At 39.2% G+C, this 14996-nt stretch overlaps 2 protein-coding genes across 5 annotated transcripts in view; one reads left to right on the forward strand and one right to left on the reverse strand.

Moving 5' to 3' along the window:
• Positions 1-8871, forward strand: part of ARNTL (aryl hydrocarbon receptor nuclear translocator like) — a 75903-nt gene extending 67032 nt beyond the window's left edge. For 3 of the 4 annotated variants that reach the window (XM_012803982.2, XM_023516714.1, XM_023516742.1), the window contains 3 exons: positions 2899-2992; positions 7056-7158; positions 8202-8871. In XM_012803982.2, coding sequence (XP_012659436.1) covers positions 2899-2992; positions 7056-7158; positions 8202-8362 — 358 coding nt within the window. In that variant the 3' untranslated portion in view covers positions 8363-8871. The remainder of the gene's footprint in view (positions 1-2898; positions 2993-7055; positions 7159-8201) is intronic. The other variant, XM_023516667.1, reaches the window with a different exon arrangement.
• A 751-nt stretch (positions 8872-9622) lies between these two features.
• Positions 9623-14996, reverse strand: part of BTBD10 (BTB domain containing 10) — a 93709-nt gene continuing 88335 nt past the window's right edge. Inside the window, exon 9 of the mRNA XM_003781114.3 lies at positions 9623-10747. Within this exon, the coding sequence (XP_003781162.1) occupies positions 10437-10747 (311 nt within the window). The 3' untranslated portion in view covers positions 9623-10436. The remainder of the gene's footprint in view (positions 10748-14996) is intronic.

Raw genomic sequence — 14996 nt, forward strand, 5'->3', positions numbered from 1 at the left:
CTTCTAGTTGCTCCTTAAACCAACTCAGGGCAGTTTAATCCTCAGGGAATGTTTTAAAGTGCCTAGAGACACAATTGGGTGGGAGATGGCTGCTGAACTCTAGTGGATAGAAACCAGTGATGCTGTTTGCTAAACATGCTACAGTACACAGGACAGTCCTCCCACTCCCTGTACACATTGATGAATTATCCAGTCCAAAGTGTCAGTAATGCCAAGATCCAGAAATCCTGCTTTTGGAGGATGGATGCACATTAACACTATGGGACTGTGGGGGTGAAGCTGAGAACTGCCAGGGAGTGATCTGGGCCTTAACAAACATTCACTTCTTTCAATGAAAAAGCCACTTAGGGTTAGTAATAGAGGCAGTGAGGCAGCTCTCTCTGGGGCAACTTCCTTTCCACATGAAAGAGGTGCTGAGAGCAGCCCACCTGGGCCTGTCGCTCTACCTGACTGTGCCTAGGAGATTCACTTAACCTTTTACTCTGTTAACTCAAACCATAAACGGGAGGCACTATCTTCCAAATGTTGTGTTGGGATTGCGAGGGGGCTCAGGAAAATTCCTTGAATACAGCCTCACATGTAGTGGATGCAGAGAAATTAAATCTAGGTGTTTAAGAGCAGTCATTGAGTTATTGTAAGTCTTTCTGAATCTGAGGGATGGAAAGGGCGGTAACCAGGTTCTTCAGAGTACAGACTATTATGTAACATAATCATAGGAAAAGGAAAAATAGACAAATATCCCCTCCTTCCCCTGGATAGATTCTCAGGAGAATTGGAGGCTAGTCTGTTTTCCAGTTGGCAATGGAGGGGTCTTAGTTGGGTAGCATAACCCCACAGGATTGGCAGATATGACCTCTGCAACAGGAAGGAAGAATGGGGCTGGCGTGCAGTATAACCAGCTTCTGACCAGCCACTGCGTATCCTCTACTGTGCTTGAGATCATCTAAGGACAGTATAAAACAGAGTCCTTGACCTCAAGAATCTTGAAGTTCTTGAGAAGTCTATTAATAGTAGGAAAAGGGGGTCTGGGCATGCTGGCTTATGCCTATAATCCTAGCATTCTGGGAGGCTGAGGCGGGTGGATTGCTTGAGCTTAGGAGTTCAAGACCAGCCTGAGCTAGAGCGAGACCCCGTCTCTAAAACTAGCCAGGTGTTGTGGTAAGCTCCTATAGTCCTAGGTACTTGGGAGGTGGAGGCAAGAGGGTCTCTTGAGCCCAAGAGTTTGAGGGTGCTGTGAGCTATGACACCATGACACTCTAAGAGTGACAAAGTGAGACTCCATGGCACTCTACTGAGAGCAACAAAGTGAGACTCTGTCTGAAGCAAACAAGGGAGGAAAAATTTGAACTTGGTCTTGGCCAGAGTTTTTAGTGAGTGGGGCAGTGGGTGGGAATATTTGCTCTAAAGAGCCATGATACTCTTGAGTAGGCACGTGAGTGGCATGTTCAGGGTCAGGGATCAGGCCATCTAACTGGACAGCTCTGTGTAGGATGGAGCCACAGAGCAATGATGGCAGATTAAGAATCTCAAGAAATGATGCTAAGCAGATTGGACTGGAAGAAAATTGTATGACCCTATTCATTGTAGGATGCTGAGCTTTGTGGAAGTTGGATTAGAATAGGGAGAGATGAAGGTGGGCATGTTTGATATCCCAGGAATGAGGACTTATCCTACAGAGATAATGCCAAAAGAGAAATCAGTAATCTAAGAACTAGGTGCTGAGGAAATAAGGAATGAAGAAAAGTCAACTCCAAAATGGGGAACCTGGGAAAAAAGACTTAAGTAGGAGAAAGGTGGGAGACGGCAGTTACTAGCTATCTGTGTGTGCTGAGTATATCATATATAATTGTATCCTGCCTTGAAGGAGTTTTTAATCCAGGAGAGAAAACTTGTTCACACACAAACCTAGAGAAATATGCAGTGTAGCCAAGTGCCAAAAACTTTCAAAGATGAGTACAGGTTCAGGGTCACCCAAAAGCTACATTCATCTGTGTAGGAGCAGAGAGCCTCATGGTCACACACTTCCCACCACGTTCTCCCTAAACTCTAGCTCCAGTGCCGAATGACGGCTTACTTACATGAAGTCCTTCAGCCTGACAAGAATTTAGGTGGATTTTCAGTTCTGTAAGCCTGCCATGCTGAGAGACGTGCTAGCTGAGAAAGAGCTGGACATGATTTTTTATCAGCTACTGCTTTAGAAGGCTGCTATTATTAATGCTACTTGGCTACTTTTCAGACCCTGGTATCCTCCATTTTCTAAGAGTATTTATTAGCTAAACAGTGTTTGTAGGGAAAAGGATAAATTGTTTGCTGTGGATTCTAATATCAAAGATGGAGGTTAGGGTGGTGCCTGTGGCTCAAAGGAGTAGGCCCCATAGACTGGAGGTGGTGGGTTCAAACGCAGCCCCAGCCAAAAACTGCAAAAAAAAAAAAAAAAAAAGAGAGAGATAGAGGTTAAACTACTAAGGTCTCCTCCAACTCATCTGGATTCTATGAAGAAATAAAACTGGTCACTCACTTGGAATTCCCCATCCTGAATCCAAACCCCAATCCAAGGGCTTTGTCAATGAAATGCTTGACTTTAGGGTCTGCATTCTAGATCAGGTGCCTACAGAACAAATCCAGTTCCTCACCTGCTTTCTTAAAGTTTTATTGAAACACAGCAATATTCACTCATGTATAGATTGCCTGTGGCTTCTTTCAAGCTCCAGTGGCAGAGTGGAGTAGGTATCATGAGGACCACATGGCCTTGCAGAGCCTAAAACAGTTACTATATGGCCCTTACAGAAAAAGTTTGCCAACCCCTAGGCTAGATCTTCATCCTTTCTCATTCCCCCGCTTTGACACACTCCATTGGGGTGGGGGGAAAGGCAATATAACTGTTTTCTTCTCTGACAGGATAAGAGGGTCCTCGCCTTCCAGCTGTGGCTCCAGCCCATTGAACATCACGAGTACACCTCCCCCTGATGCCTCTTCCCCAGGAGGCAAGAAGGTGAGGCTCATGACTCAGGCTAGAGAGCCTCTTGCTCAAGTTCTGAATTGTTGGGGGTAGGAGTATAGAATTATAATTGTGGTTGCTGAAACAAATTGTGCTCTTTTTTTCTCCTTGAAGTAAATGCATCTGTGTGAGGCTGGGTACAAAGCATACCGGTGGGGCTAGGGAGGCTTGCTGACATCCTCAGAGAATTTATTCCCTGTCAGTGGAGGAGGGCAGAAAGAACATTCTAAAGAATGGGGAGTTGTCAGTTTATTTCTGAAGGAGCAATTTGAGAGTTCCCAAGAGAAGAGGATTAGTGAGTACCTCACATAGAAGTATCACATTCTCTGCCAGTTTTCAAGGGAGAAAATATTATGGTGTATAGGGAGCCACTGGAACTCAAGCCACATTTTACAGCTGCCGAATACTGGGGGATCTGCCGCCTGAGTTTCCTCTGATGTGACTGCATTGGGTACAAGTAATTTATCAGCCACCAGCCTTTAAGAGCTGGCAAGAAGACTATACTATAAGTAGGTTTAGAAATCACTAATCTGTTTTCATCTTTCCCAGAGAATTTACAAGCCTAGGCCTATGTTAATTGTAAATTATACATCTTTTTATAGTGCCTGATGTCAACATAGGTTGGGACAGCACAAAGGCAAACATTTTGGACAGGGCATCTTCCTTTCCTATCTCCCAAAACAGATATAGAGATTAAGAATTTAAGTAGGTAGGACTCTGTCAAAAGCAGGGTAGGGTTTTCAAAACTGGCTCCCCAGAAGTTCAAGTTACCAAGAGCTTGGTGGGATGGGGCAAGGGTGGTTGGTAAAGAGCTTGGGGAAGAGCAGGACTCCTGCTTCTACAAGGGCAGCAACAGTATTTTATATATGAATCTCCTATTTGACAATGGGGTTTGCTCCCCTTACAAAGTTAAAAGTCAACAAATTAATGAGTAAGAACACCACCACAGTACAGTAAACCTGGGTTTGAAGCCTGGCATTGCCTTATATTGACCCACTGGAAGTCAAGCCACATTTTATAGCTGCAGAATACTGGGGGATCTGCCACCTGGCATTGACCCTGCATAACTTTTAAGCCCTAGTTTTCTTTATAATGGGGCTAATATTGGTTAGGACAGCCAATATTTCTGCACTTGAGGTCCTATTATGAGATAATAGGAAAATAATCGGAAAATGCATTGATAAATGAAGTCTGGGCTTGGTATCCCCACCTACTGCTTGCTGCTTGTTCTTCTGTTATGCCCATAGTCCTTCTTCCACACTGGATCACCATCTGCTTAGGTTGGTTTTCCCATTTCTGCTTCTCAATTCAACTCTACGGCACTTGACTTCCTGTCATTACCAAGGATTCTGCTACTCAGTTTTTAAGGGTTATCACTCCAGTATAGGGTTAAATGTTACCTAAAGAACAAGAACTTTTATATGCATTCTCTCACCTTATTATCACAACTTTATAAATGACAAAATCCAGGCTTCCCAGCATTTGTTTATAAGTATGGCCCCAAACTATGACCCTGGACTCATGACTTCTGTTCATATCAACGACTCAGAAAGCCAAAGCTATACTTGGAGCTGCATCATAAAGCTCCAAGTATTTCTGAGGCATTGATGAATTCTTTTTCCCTTTGGGGTTTTACAAACGTTCTGTGAGAAGAAATTCTAAGTGTATTCTTATAGCCTGAACAAGATGGAATTAAACATTACAGCAGCATTAAATGATGTGCCAGAGAGTAAAGGTGGCCCCATGTTCCCAGCCCTCCCTAGTCACCTTCAAATTTGGCAGGTCCAAAACTGAACCATTAGCCTGCAATTGTTTTAGTCAGGATCAAGCTAAAAAGGGTGGCTACCTCATATCCAAGTCATAGTATCCCTGCCCCCCTCAAAAAATAATTCTGGAAAGGAGGTAGGCTAAGTGAGCCTCTGCAGGTCCCAGGAGAATATGGACATCCAGAAGCACTGAGGCAGGTTCAGATAAAGTGGAATTTCTACAGAGGTCTTCTGGGAAGGGATTGGGAACAAGATCCTGTGAAGGGTCTGCAAGGTCAAAGCTTATTTTCGTAATGATATTAAAACATTAATTTTTTCACTGTGTTGATAAAAGCAGTGTTGGTAAAACTGCTGGTATTTTGCCCAGATTGGAGCAGTGGCACCAAACTACACTAGTAGTAGTCATTGACTTCTTCCCAACCACACACTACAAATAAAAAAATAAGGAATTAAGAACATCCTTAATGAAGGATGAAGCAGTAAAAATCACTACTTTCATAAAAGCCTTTAGTACCCATCTTTTTAATACTTGACATGACAAAATGGGAAATATACATAAAATGCTTATGCTGCATACCGAAGTATGAAGTTTGTCTCAAGAAAAAGCACTTGTGTAAATATGTAAGTTGTGAGTTGAATTAGCTGCTTTATTCCTGGGGCATCATTTCTACTCTTGCAAACTACAGTTATTCAGCCTTGGGTATTTAGCATACTATTTTTTTTTTTAAATAAATGAATGAAGCAACCTCCTTCAAGGAAAACAACTTAACAGTATTTTTCAACAATGACAAAATTTGAGCTTTCAAGCAAAAAGTGTAATTTTTAGAAAACTTGTGTCTGCTACTTTGAGCTTGAGAGGTTCCTATAATGTAAAGAGGTATGTGTGGTAAGATAGGTGGTGTTAATAATGGTGATGTTTTGATGCTGTATAATGAAGAGTGTCAACATTTGGAAGATCTTCATAACTCAGTGAGGCAATATTTTCTAAGTAACCAGTACAAGATATTTCAAAAAAATTCAAGGGTAAAAGATCCATCCTAAGTGCCAAGGATAAACCAATGGACTTTAACAAAGTACAAAAAAATTCAATGATATGTTTTCAGATTCCACATTGCAACTATCCTTTAAGAAATTAACATTTGTTGAGTTTTTAGGTAGTATCAAAGGAGAGTATCTCAATTATTTAGGAAGGCTAATTAAAAATGCCTCCCTTTCCAACTATGTATCTGTGGGGAGGCTAGAGTTCCTTCCTTTACAGACTGGTTCTGTTTAGATAAATTATTAGATTTGTAAAATGTAAAACAGTGATATTCTTTTCTCAGTAATTTTTTGTTATTGTTTTGGAAAACTATTATTTTTTTCATTGAAATGCTGCTCATTCAAGGTAACATGTGTTTATATTTTAAGAATATATTAATTTTGAATATAAATGAATAAAAATGAACATAAATACAACCTACATAAAAGTTCTTTGGAGTCCTCAATAATTTTTTTTAAGAGTTGAAAAAAAACTGAACCATGGAAATTAAGAAAATTATAATGCCACCTACTGGCAAGGCCGGAAATCACTGCTTCTCCTAAAATCCAGCAGCAACTAGACTCTTTCCTCACTCCATCCAAGTACTTCTGAAAGGATGCTCATCTGAGACTCAGTTAGGGCAAAAAACCTTTGGGGGTGGGAGGAAGAGATGGGGTATGATTTGAGGGTGAGACATAATTAGAATTCTGCTACTGAGTGGTAGTAATCACATTCCTCAGTAGTGTATTTTAAGAACGTAAATGACAGGTTACTGAAGTTGGCACCTATAGTATACCTGGTGATAAGAGATGTGCTTCTAGTGTTTTATTCATTTGTGACTTCTTTTCACAGCTTGTTAACAAGTCCACTTATTTCTCTAAAGCAACGTCATTGCTCTAAGATGTTTTACTCCTTTACATGGAGAACTGCCCACCTGGGTTCACTGGAGTTTAGGCCTTGGCCTTAAAGAAATGTGGGCAACATGATTCCAAGTAGTTGAATGCTCTTCAGGATTTTATTCAGCTTTTAAGTTGCCTGTGTGGGCTAAATCAAATGAAGACAAAAGAATAGGGAGAAGTTTGTTCTTACTGTGACCATTCCTAATAGTCCTTGGTTGAAATCATCCAAGAAGAAACTGAAGCTATTCAAAGCTTCCCTCTCATCCCATCTTCTCTTTCCAGCGTGATTCATTTTCTTGGTCATTACACGTGATACTAATTGAAAATTCCATACAGGAGTAGAAAATGTCATACTTTTCCTCTTTTGTTTATAGATTTTAAATGGAGGGACTCCAGACATTCCTTCCAGTGGCCTATTACCAGGACAGGCTCAGGAGAACCCAGGTTATCCATATTCTGACAGTTCTTCTATTCTTGGTAAGTGGCATTCTTATTCATTTCCACTGCATTGAGCTTACAAAACCTGTGGCATAAAGTTTTAAGAACCGAAGTGAGGCCAGGCAGAGGGGCTCATACGTATTATCCTAGCACATTGGGAAGCAAGGTGGGAAGATTTTACTTGAGCTCAAGAGTTCAAGACCTGCCTGAGCAATATAGCAGGACCTTGTCTCTACAAAATATATATTTTAAAAAAATTAGCCAGGTGCAGTGTATATGTATAGTCTTGGCTACTTGGCTAGGAGTTTCAAGTTGCAGTGAGCTGTGATGCCCACTACGTTCTACCTGGGGCAACAAACCTTGCCTCCAAAAAAAAAAGTCTAAATTATATATAACAAACTAGTTTAGATAAACTTGGTAAGAAATATAGTAGTAGAAGTTTAACATTTATTTAAATCTCTTCTTCTTCAATGTTGACTTTAATATTCAAATTTTGACGGGGATCCAAGTTTGTCCCTGGAACTCTTAACAGGGACAAACTTGTCTACGCTACTCAAGAGGTTACAGCAGCGTAGACCAAGGCTTTCTCCTTTATGTGGCATGGTCTTTTACAGTCTCTTCAGAGGGAGGGCCAATGTAGGTTTAGAGATACAGCCTAGAAGAGTGATCAGTACACATTTCAGAGAGTATTAAAAATCAGTAAGTGAAGAGAGTTTGCTTCTTCCATCATATTCATCTTTGTCTCTACTTGTCTTTCTAGATCTTTTTTCCTAGTGTCTCCCTTCCTATTTGCCTTTCTTTTTGGAATTCCCTTCCCTTAACAGGTTACATCAAGACTGTTAAAATGAGATTGACGCAAATACTTTTAGCATTTATTGAGTTTTAAACACTGTGTTCTCATTTCTAAAAAGTTGGTTCTTTCCTCTGAAAAACAGCAATGTAAAAATAATAAAATCATAACCGTGTAGTCCAAAAAGTAGCCCCTTTTATCCTAGTATTACAAGTGTGCGTAGGAATTGCTTAGGTTTTCTAAACATGTTTTGGTACTTTTGTCACTGACCAGTCCTTATCTCCTCCCACAGGTGAGAACCCTCACATAGGTATGGACATGATAGACAATGACCAAGGATCAAGTAGTCCCAGTAATGATGAAGCAGCAATGGCTGTCATCATGAGCCTCTTGGAAGCAGATGCTGGGCTGGGTGGCCCTGTTGACTTTAGCGACTTACCATGGCCGCTGTAAACACTACATGTTGCTTTGGCAACAGCTACAGTATCAAAGTGCATTACTGGTGGAGTTTTACAGTCTGTGAAGCTTACTGGATAAGGAGAGAACAGCTTTTATGTACTGATTTCATAAAAGCCATCTCAGAGCCATTGATACAAGTCAATCTTATTATGTATAACTTCAGACAAAGTGGAACTAAGCCTGCTCCAGTGTTTCTTCATCATTGATTATTGGGCTAGCTGTGGATAGCTTGCATTAATTGTATATTTTGGATTCTGTTTGTGTTGAATTTTTTAATCATTGTGCACAGAGCATCATTGGTAGCTTTTATATGCAAATGGTCATTTCAGATGTATGGTGTTTTTACACTACAAAAAAGTCCCTCATGTGGATATTTCTTATACTAATTGTATCATAAAGCTGTTTATTCTTCCTTGTAAGAATCCTTTACTATAAATATGGGTTAAAGTATAATGTATTAGACAGTTAAATATTTTTAATAAATGTTTCCCTTGTTCTATAAATATTGTTCCCATTTCAAATAATTAGAAAAAAACATTCTACATGCTGCAAGTGCTGGATCTTCAGTTTCTACAGAGGGTGTTTAAAGATGATCCATACCAGTAACATCTGCAGAGCCTTTCTGGCCTTCCGAATAATTCTGGGGTTTGCATAATTTCCACATACTGCTGTCTTAAAATAGTTCATTTGTAAATTGTTGCAATTTATATTTATGTGAGAACAAAGATATTACTGTTTACACACAAATTTCAAATCCTCTGAAATCATCAATTCCCGATTATATGGGACATTGGTTTCTCTACTGCTATCCCTCTTGACCATTATTTGCAGTTGTATGACTTCAAACATTAAGTGACCCAGACTCAAAACACCTAAATATTTCTGATTCCTTCTTGAATTGGACCATAGAATATTTAAAATAGTATTTGCATGAACACTTTGCTAAGCAAAACACCAATGTACAATAGAAAGTGCATTGAACTAGTATCAGAAACTGGCTCTGAAACTTAGGGTTACTATATGACCTAGTAAATTCATTTTGCCCTTCACATAAGATTGGACTAGAAAATATTCTGTTTTCAGCTCTAGATTATTTTGGATTTATGTAGTATATTTATAATTAGTAGGGAATTTAAGTGCCTCATCACACATATATCAAGTTAGAGTTCCTTGAGCTACTATTTGATTTCTACTTATGCCAACAACAGAAGTAATCTGCTAATTATGAGGCTAAAGATCTGGTCAAGGTGGTTATAAATTTGGTCAGAAACATTAAAACAATGGAATTTTATTTTGATGAAAAACTCGAGTTTACAATCAAACACTTCATTTTCCTATCCCATAACTCTTAAGAAAACAAAGCATTAGTAAATAAATATCTGTGAACAGATTAAGGGTAAGGCAGACTGGATAATAAACCACCTCTGATGTTCACAATCCCTGCATGTAACTCACTCTAAGGGGTGAAATGGCACTGGAGATAACCAAACTGTTAAGATATGGGCACTGAATCTCATTCTATCATTCAAATAAGCCCAAGATAAATACTCATTTTTTGCACATCATGGGCAGCGAACTATACACATTTTTACTGAAGGAATACTTTGATAGAAGCACTTAATTAACTTATATTGTGCATCACAACTATAAAATGGCTTGAACAGTTCCATTTAACCACCATTTATAAAGTGCAACTATATAATGTTCTGCATTTTATCTGGGGTGTGGTGAATATCAATCTAGACTGAAAGCACCCCAGCTGCCAATTTTCACCACTTCTGAAAAGACCTAAATGTGTGAAAAAGGACTGTTCCCCCATACAAAGAACCAATTTCACAAACCTACTGGTAAACAAATACATTTATATAACTGGAACTTCAGGATGCTCAAGTTGTACTCATTTAAAAAACCATTCAGCTACCTTTGGTCTTTAAAAAAGCCTACACTGCAATATTCTAAACATTGTTATGTGCATCTCACAATGAAGAAGAGTGGCCTTGCAGTGCAGAATGAGGAAGAGTACAACGTCACTGTGAAGAGTAGCATGCTATAGTTTCAAGGATCAGCATCACAGCATTGGATTCTGTGCATCAGGATCGAGGTCGTTGTTGCCAGATGGGGGATGCATAGGAAGAATATCCAGTTCGTCCACTTGAGGGGTTGGATGCATGACTACCAGCTGGTCCTGGGGAATGTCTGCGGCAGCTGCTGCAAGGTTGGTGATGGATTTACTCTTAACACACTGAAAGTCTACATGCCGACTCTTTCCTTCTTCCTTCTCCCAGGACATTCGAATAAAGGGTCTTTGAACATAGTTGTAAATCACTTCTGGGCGGCCTCCAGGCCTTTTCTTTACTTTTTCTTTATAGGTAGGATAACCTGGAGTAAAGAAAAGTTTTAAAAACTGAGGATACACATATATGCAAACATTTTGCACTCAATTTTGCCTGAGAGGGCTTTTTTGTTACAGATCCTGAACAAGTACAAATTGAAGGGAAAACAATATTCCATTTACCTACTCAACAGCCAGAAACAAAAATTCTACTGATTTAATTCATGTACCCTATCAACATCCTTTCAGTTAATACACCAACCACCAGAAACATTCTTAAAGTGGGAATATGGAGGGGATTGGTCCCCAACACAATAGTATATGGTCTAGAACAGATCTTGGGCTCTAACTATATATCCTTGGTATCCCTAAAGCATTTTCTTCACGAGAACTGTCTAACTTAAAGGCCTGCAATTTAATGCCAATTAGTCTTCTAGTTTCCTTAAACTAGAGCCTCATATCCATATTGCTCTGCATTTTTTCTTTGTCTTTTTTTTTTGAGACAGTCTCACTATGTCACCCTCAGTAGAGTGCTATGGCATCACAGCAACCTCAAACTCTTAGGCTTAAGCAATTCTCTTGCCTTAACCTCCCAAGTAGCTGGGACCACAGGCACCCACCACAACGCCTGGCTATTTTTTTGTTGCAATTGTCATTGTTGTTTTAGCTGGCCTGAGCCAGGTTTGGACCCACCAGCCTTGGTGTATGTGGCTGGCGCCCTATCCACTGAGGTACAGGCACCGCCCTTCTTTGCTTTTTTGTTAAATGACAAAGGGCTGTATAGCTCTGCAGGCAGTTCTAGATACTTCTGTACCTCAGTCAGCAAGACAAACATTTTAAACCTCCCATATCATTTTAACATTACTACTCCCGAAAACCAAGCAGTCTGTTTAGATTCATGTTTCCAAAACAGCTTTACCTAATTATTAATACTTTCCTCCTTTGAATCATAGTCACTAAAAAGTGACAACTAGTAAGGACAACCCTAGATTTGGAAATATTTCAGTAAGACAGTTTCCCCCAAAATAAATTGTCCTTAGAAACTATTACAAATCTCTTCCCTCCTTTTTACTAATAAAGGACCAGGGATTAGCAAATATTTGCTTTCTGTAAAAGGCCAGGCAGTAAATATTTCAGGATGTGGGCCACAAGTTTTCTAAGGAAACTACTCAACAATGCCACTGTAAAGTAAAATCAGCCACAGAGAATATGTAAATGAATGAGCCTGTGTATATTTCAGTGAAACATTTATAAATTTATAAACAACTGGCAATGAGCTAGTTATTATCCCAGCTCATGGACCAGTCAGACCATGATTAGATTCATAAAAAACAAAACAAAACAAAACAAAACAAAACAGAAAGGCCTCAAAGAGTAGGGGCTCAATGATCACTACATAAAAGAATGTATGTAGATATCATTGCTAGCTAATATATTTTTTTAGCCACGTGTGGAGCGTGTATGGGAGTAAGGGGGAGACAGAATGTGAGCAATGCTAAAAACCTTCTAAAGACCTGTACAATGTCTTTTTCCTTTGATATTTCCAGTCAAATTACTATTTGATGGCAGTAGCAGAGATCTCCCCTCTCCCTGCTCCCATACTTCCCCATCCCCCACCTTGAATTGATTTGAATTTTTCTCTTATGTGACTGTGTAGTAAGTCTACTGGCTTCATATTAGAATTGAGTACATTGGATTCTTGCTTCTCCATTATTGTTACACGTTACTAAGAAGAAAGTGTTTCAACTCCATCCAGTTAATACAAAAGATGTAAAGTCTTCATCTTTTTTAATGGCTGAATAGTATCCCATGGTATACATATACCACAGCTTGTCAATCCATTCCTGAGTTGGTAGGCATTTGTTTCCACATTTTGGAAACAAGCTGTAAATCAAGCTGTAATAAACAGTCTAGTGTAAATGTCCCTATAATAAAAGGACTTTTTTTCTTCCAGGTAGATGCCTAGTAATGGGATTGTAAGATCAAATGAGAGGTCTAATTTGAGTTTTTTGAAGATTCTCCATACTTCCTTCCAAAAAGGTTGTATTAGTTTGCAGTCCCACCAATAGTGTAAAAGTGTTCCCTTCTCTCCACATCCACACCAGCCAGCATCAGCAGCACTGAGACTTTATGATGTGAGCTATTTTCATTGGGGGTAGGTGATATCTCAAGGTGGTTTTGATTTGCATTTCTCTGACAACCAGGGACAATGAGCATTTTTTCAAATGTTTGTTAGAGAAGGTTCTGTTCATATCTCTTGCCCAGTGGTAGATAGGACTGCTTGCTCCTTTTTTGTTAATTGAGTTCTCTGTAGATTCTATTTATCAACCTTTTGTCAGATTGACACCCTGCAAGTATCTTTTCCCATTCTGAAGGTTGTCTTTTTGCTTTGCTTGTTCTGCCCTTAGCTGTGCAGAACTTTTCCAATTTAATTAAATCCTATTTGTTTATTTTTGTTGTTGCAATTGCTACTGAAGTCTCCATCATAAACTCTTTTCGCCAGTCCAACATCATCAAGATTTTTTCCCATACTTCTAAGATTTTTATCATTTCATGTCTTAGACTTAAGTCTTTTATCCATCTTGAGTCAACTTTTGTAAGTGGTAAATGGTGTGGGTCCAGTTTCAGTCTTTGACATGTGGTTATCCAGTTCTCCCAGCACCATTTGTTGAATACAGATTCTTTTCCTGGCTGTATGCTTTTGTTTGGTTTATCAATAATCAGGTAGCAACTAGAGACTGGTTTCATCTCTTGGTTTTCTATTCTATTCCATATGTCTATGTCTCTATTTTTGTGTCAATACCATGCTGTTTTGATCACTGTGGACTTGTAATATAGCCTGAAGTCTGGTAGGGTGATGTTTCTGGCTTTGATTTTATTACTAAGAATAGCCTTGGCTAGACAGGGTTTTTTGTTTTCATACAAAAAAAGTACTATTTTTTTTCCAGATCTTCAAAGTATGATATTGGTATTTTAATGAGGATTGCACTGAATCTATAGATTGCTCTGGGTAAAATAGACATTTTAACAATGTTAATTCTTCCTAGCCAAGTGCATGATAGGCTCTTCCATTTGCTAATAATGTCTTTTTTTTTTTTTTTTTGAGACAGTCCCACTTTGTCACCCTCCATAAAGTGTCATAGTGTCATAGCTCACCGCAACCTCAAACTCTTGGGCTCAAGTGATTCTCTTGCCTTAGCCTCCCGAGTAGCTGGGACTATAGGTGCCCACTACAATGACCAGCTAGTTTTTCTATTTTTAGTAGAGACTGCTCTTCTTCAGTCTGGTCTCAAATTCCTGAGCTCAGGCTAGCCACCTGCCTCAGCCTCCCAGAGTGCTAGGATTACGGGAGTGAGCCACCATACCCAGCCTTATTTGTTAATGTCTTCTGCTATTTCTTTCCTCAGGGTTTCATAATTCTCTTTGTAAAGACGGTTCTCCTCTTTTGTTAGGTATATTTCTAAATATTTCATTTTCTTTGAAACTACTATGAAAGAAATGATGTCTTTACTTTGCTTCTCATTTTGGCTGTTATGGGTATATACATAGGCTACTAATCTATAGGCATTGATTGTAAACCCTGAGACATTACTCTATTTCCTGATCACTTCCAGGGGTGATGTGGTTAAGTCTCTAGGGTTTTCTAAGTATGAGATCATATCATCAGCAAAGAACAAGACTTTGACCTCCTCTGCCTCCAGTTGGATGCCCTTTACATCCTTCTCTTGCCTGACTGCATTGGCTAGAACTTCCAGCACAAGGCTAAATGAAAGTGGTGATAGTGGACATCCTTGTCTGGTTCCAGTTCTAAGAGGAAAAGCTTTCAGTTTTACTCCATTCAATATGATGTTAACTATGGGTTTGTCATAGATGGTTTCAATTAACTTAAGAAATGTGCCACCTATGCCTATTTTCTTAAGTGTTCTTTTTAGAAAAGGATGCTGAATTTTGTCAAGTGTTTTTTGTGCATGTTTTGGGAGGATCATAAGGTTTTTGGTTTTGTTTCTATTGATATGGTGAATTACATATATGGATTTGCATATGTTAAAGCAGCCTTAGATGACGCCTACTTGATCATGATGTTTAATTTTTTTAATGTGTAGCTGCAATCTGTTAGATAAGATTTTGTTGAGTATTCTTGCATTAATATTCATTAGTGAAATTGGTTTGTAGCTCTCCTTTTTAATTGGGTCCTTTCCTGGTTTTGGAATCAGGGTGATGTTTGCTTCATAGAACATGCAGGAGAAGACTCCTTCCTCCTCAATGTTTTGGAATAGGTTCTGCAGTATAGGGACA

Source organism: Otolemur garnettii, unplaced genomic scaffold, assembly GCF_000181295.1.
Source record: "Otolemur garnettii isolate 467f Iridium unplaced genomic scaffold, OtoGar3 scaffold00001, whole genome shotgun sequence".
Classification (NCBI taxonomy): Eukaryota; Metazoa; Chordata; class Mammalia; order Primates; family Galagidae; genus Otolemur; species Otolemur garnettii.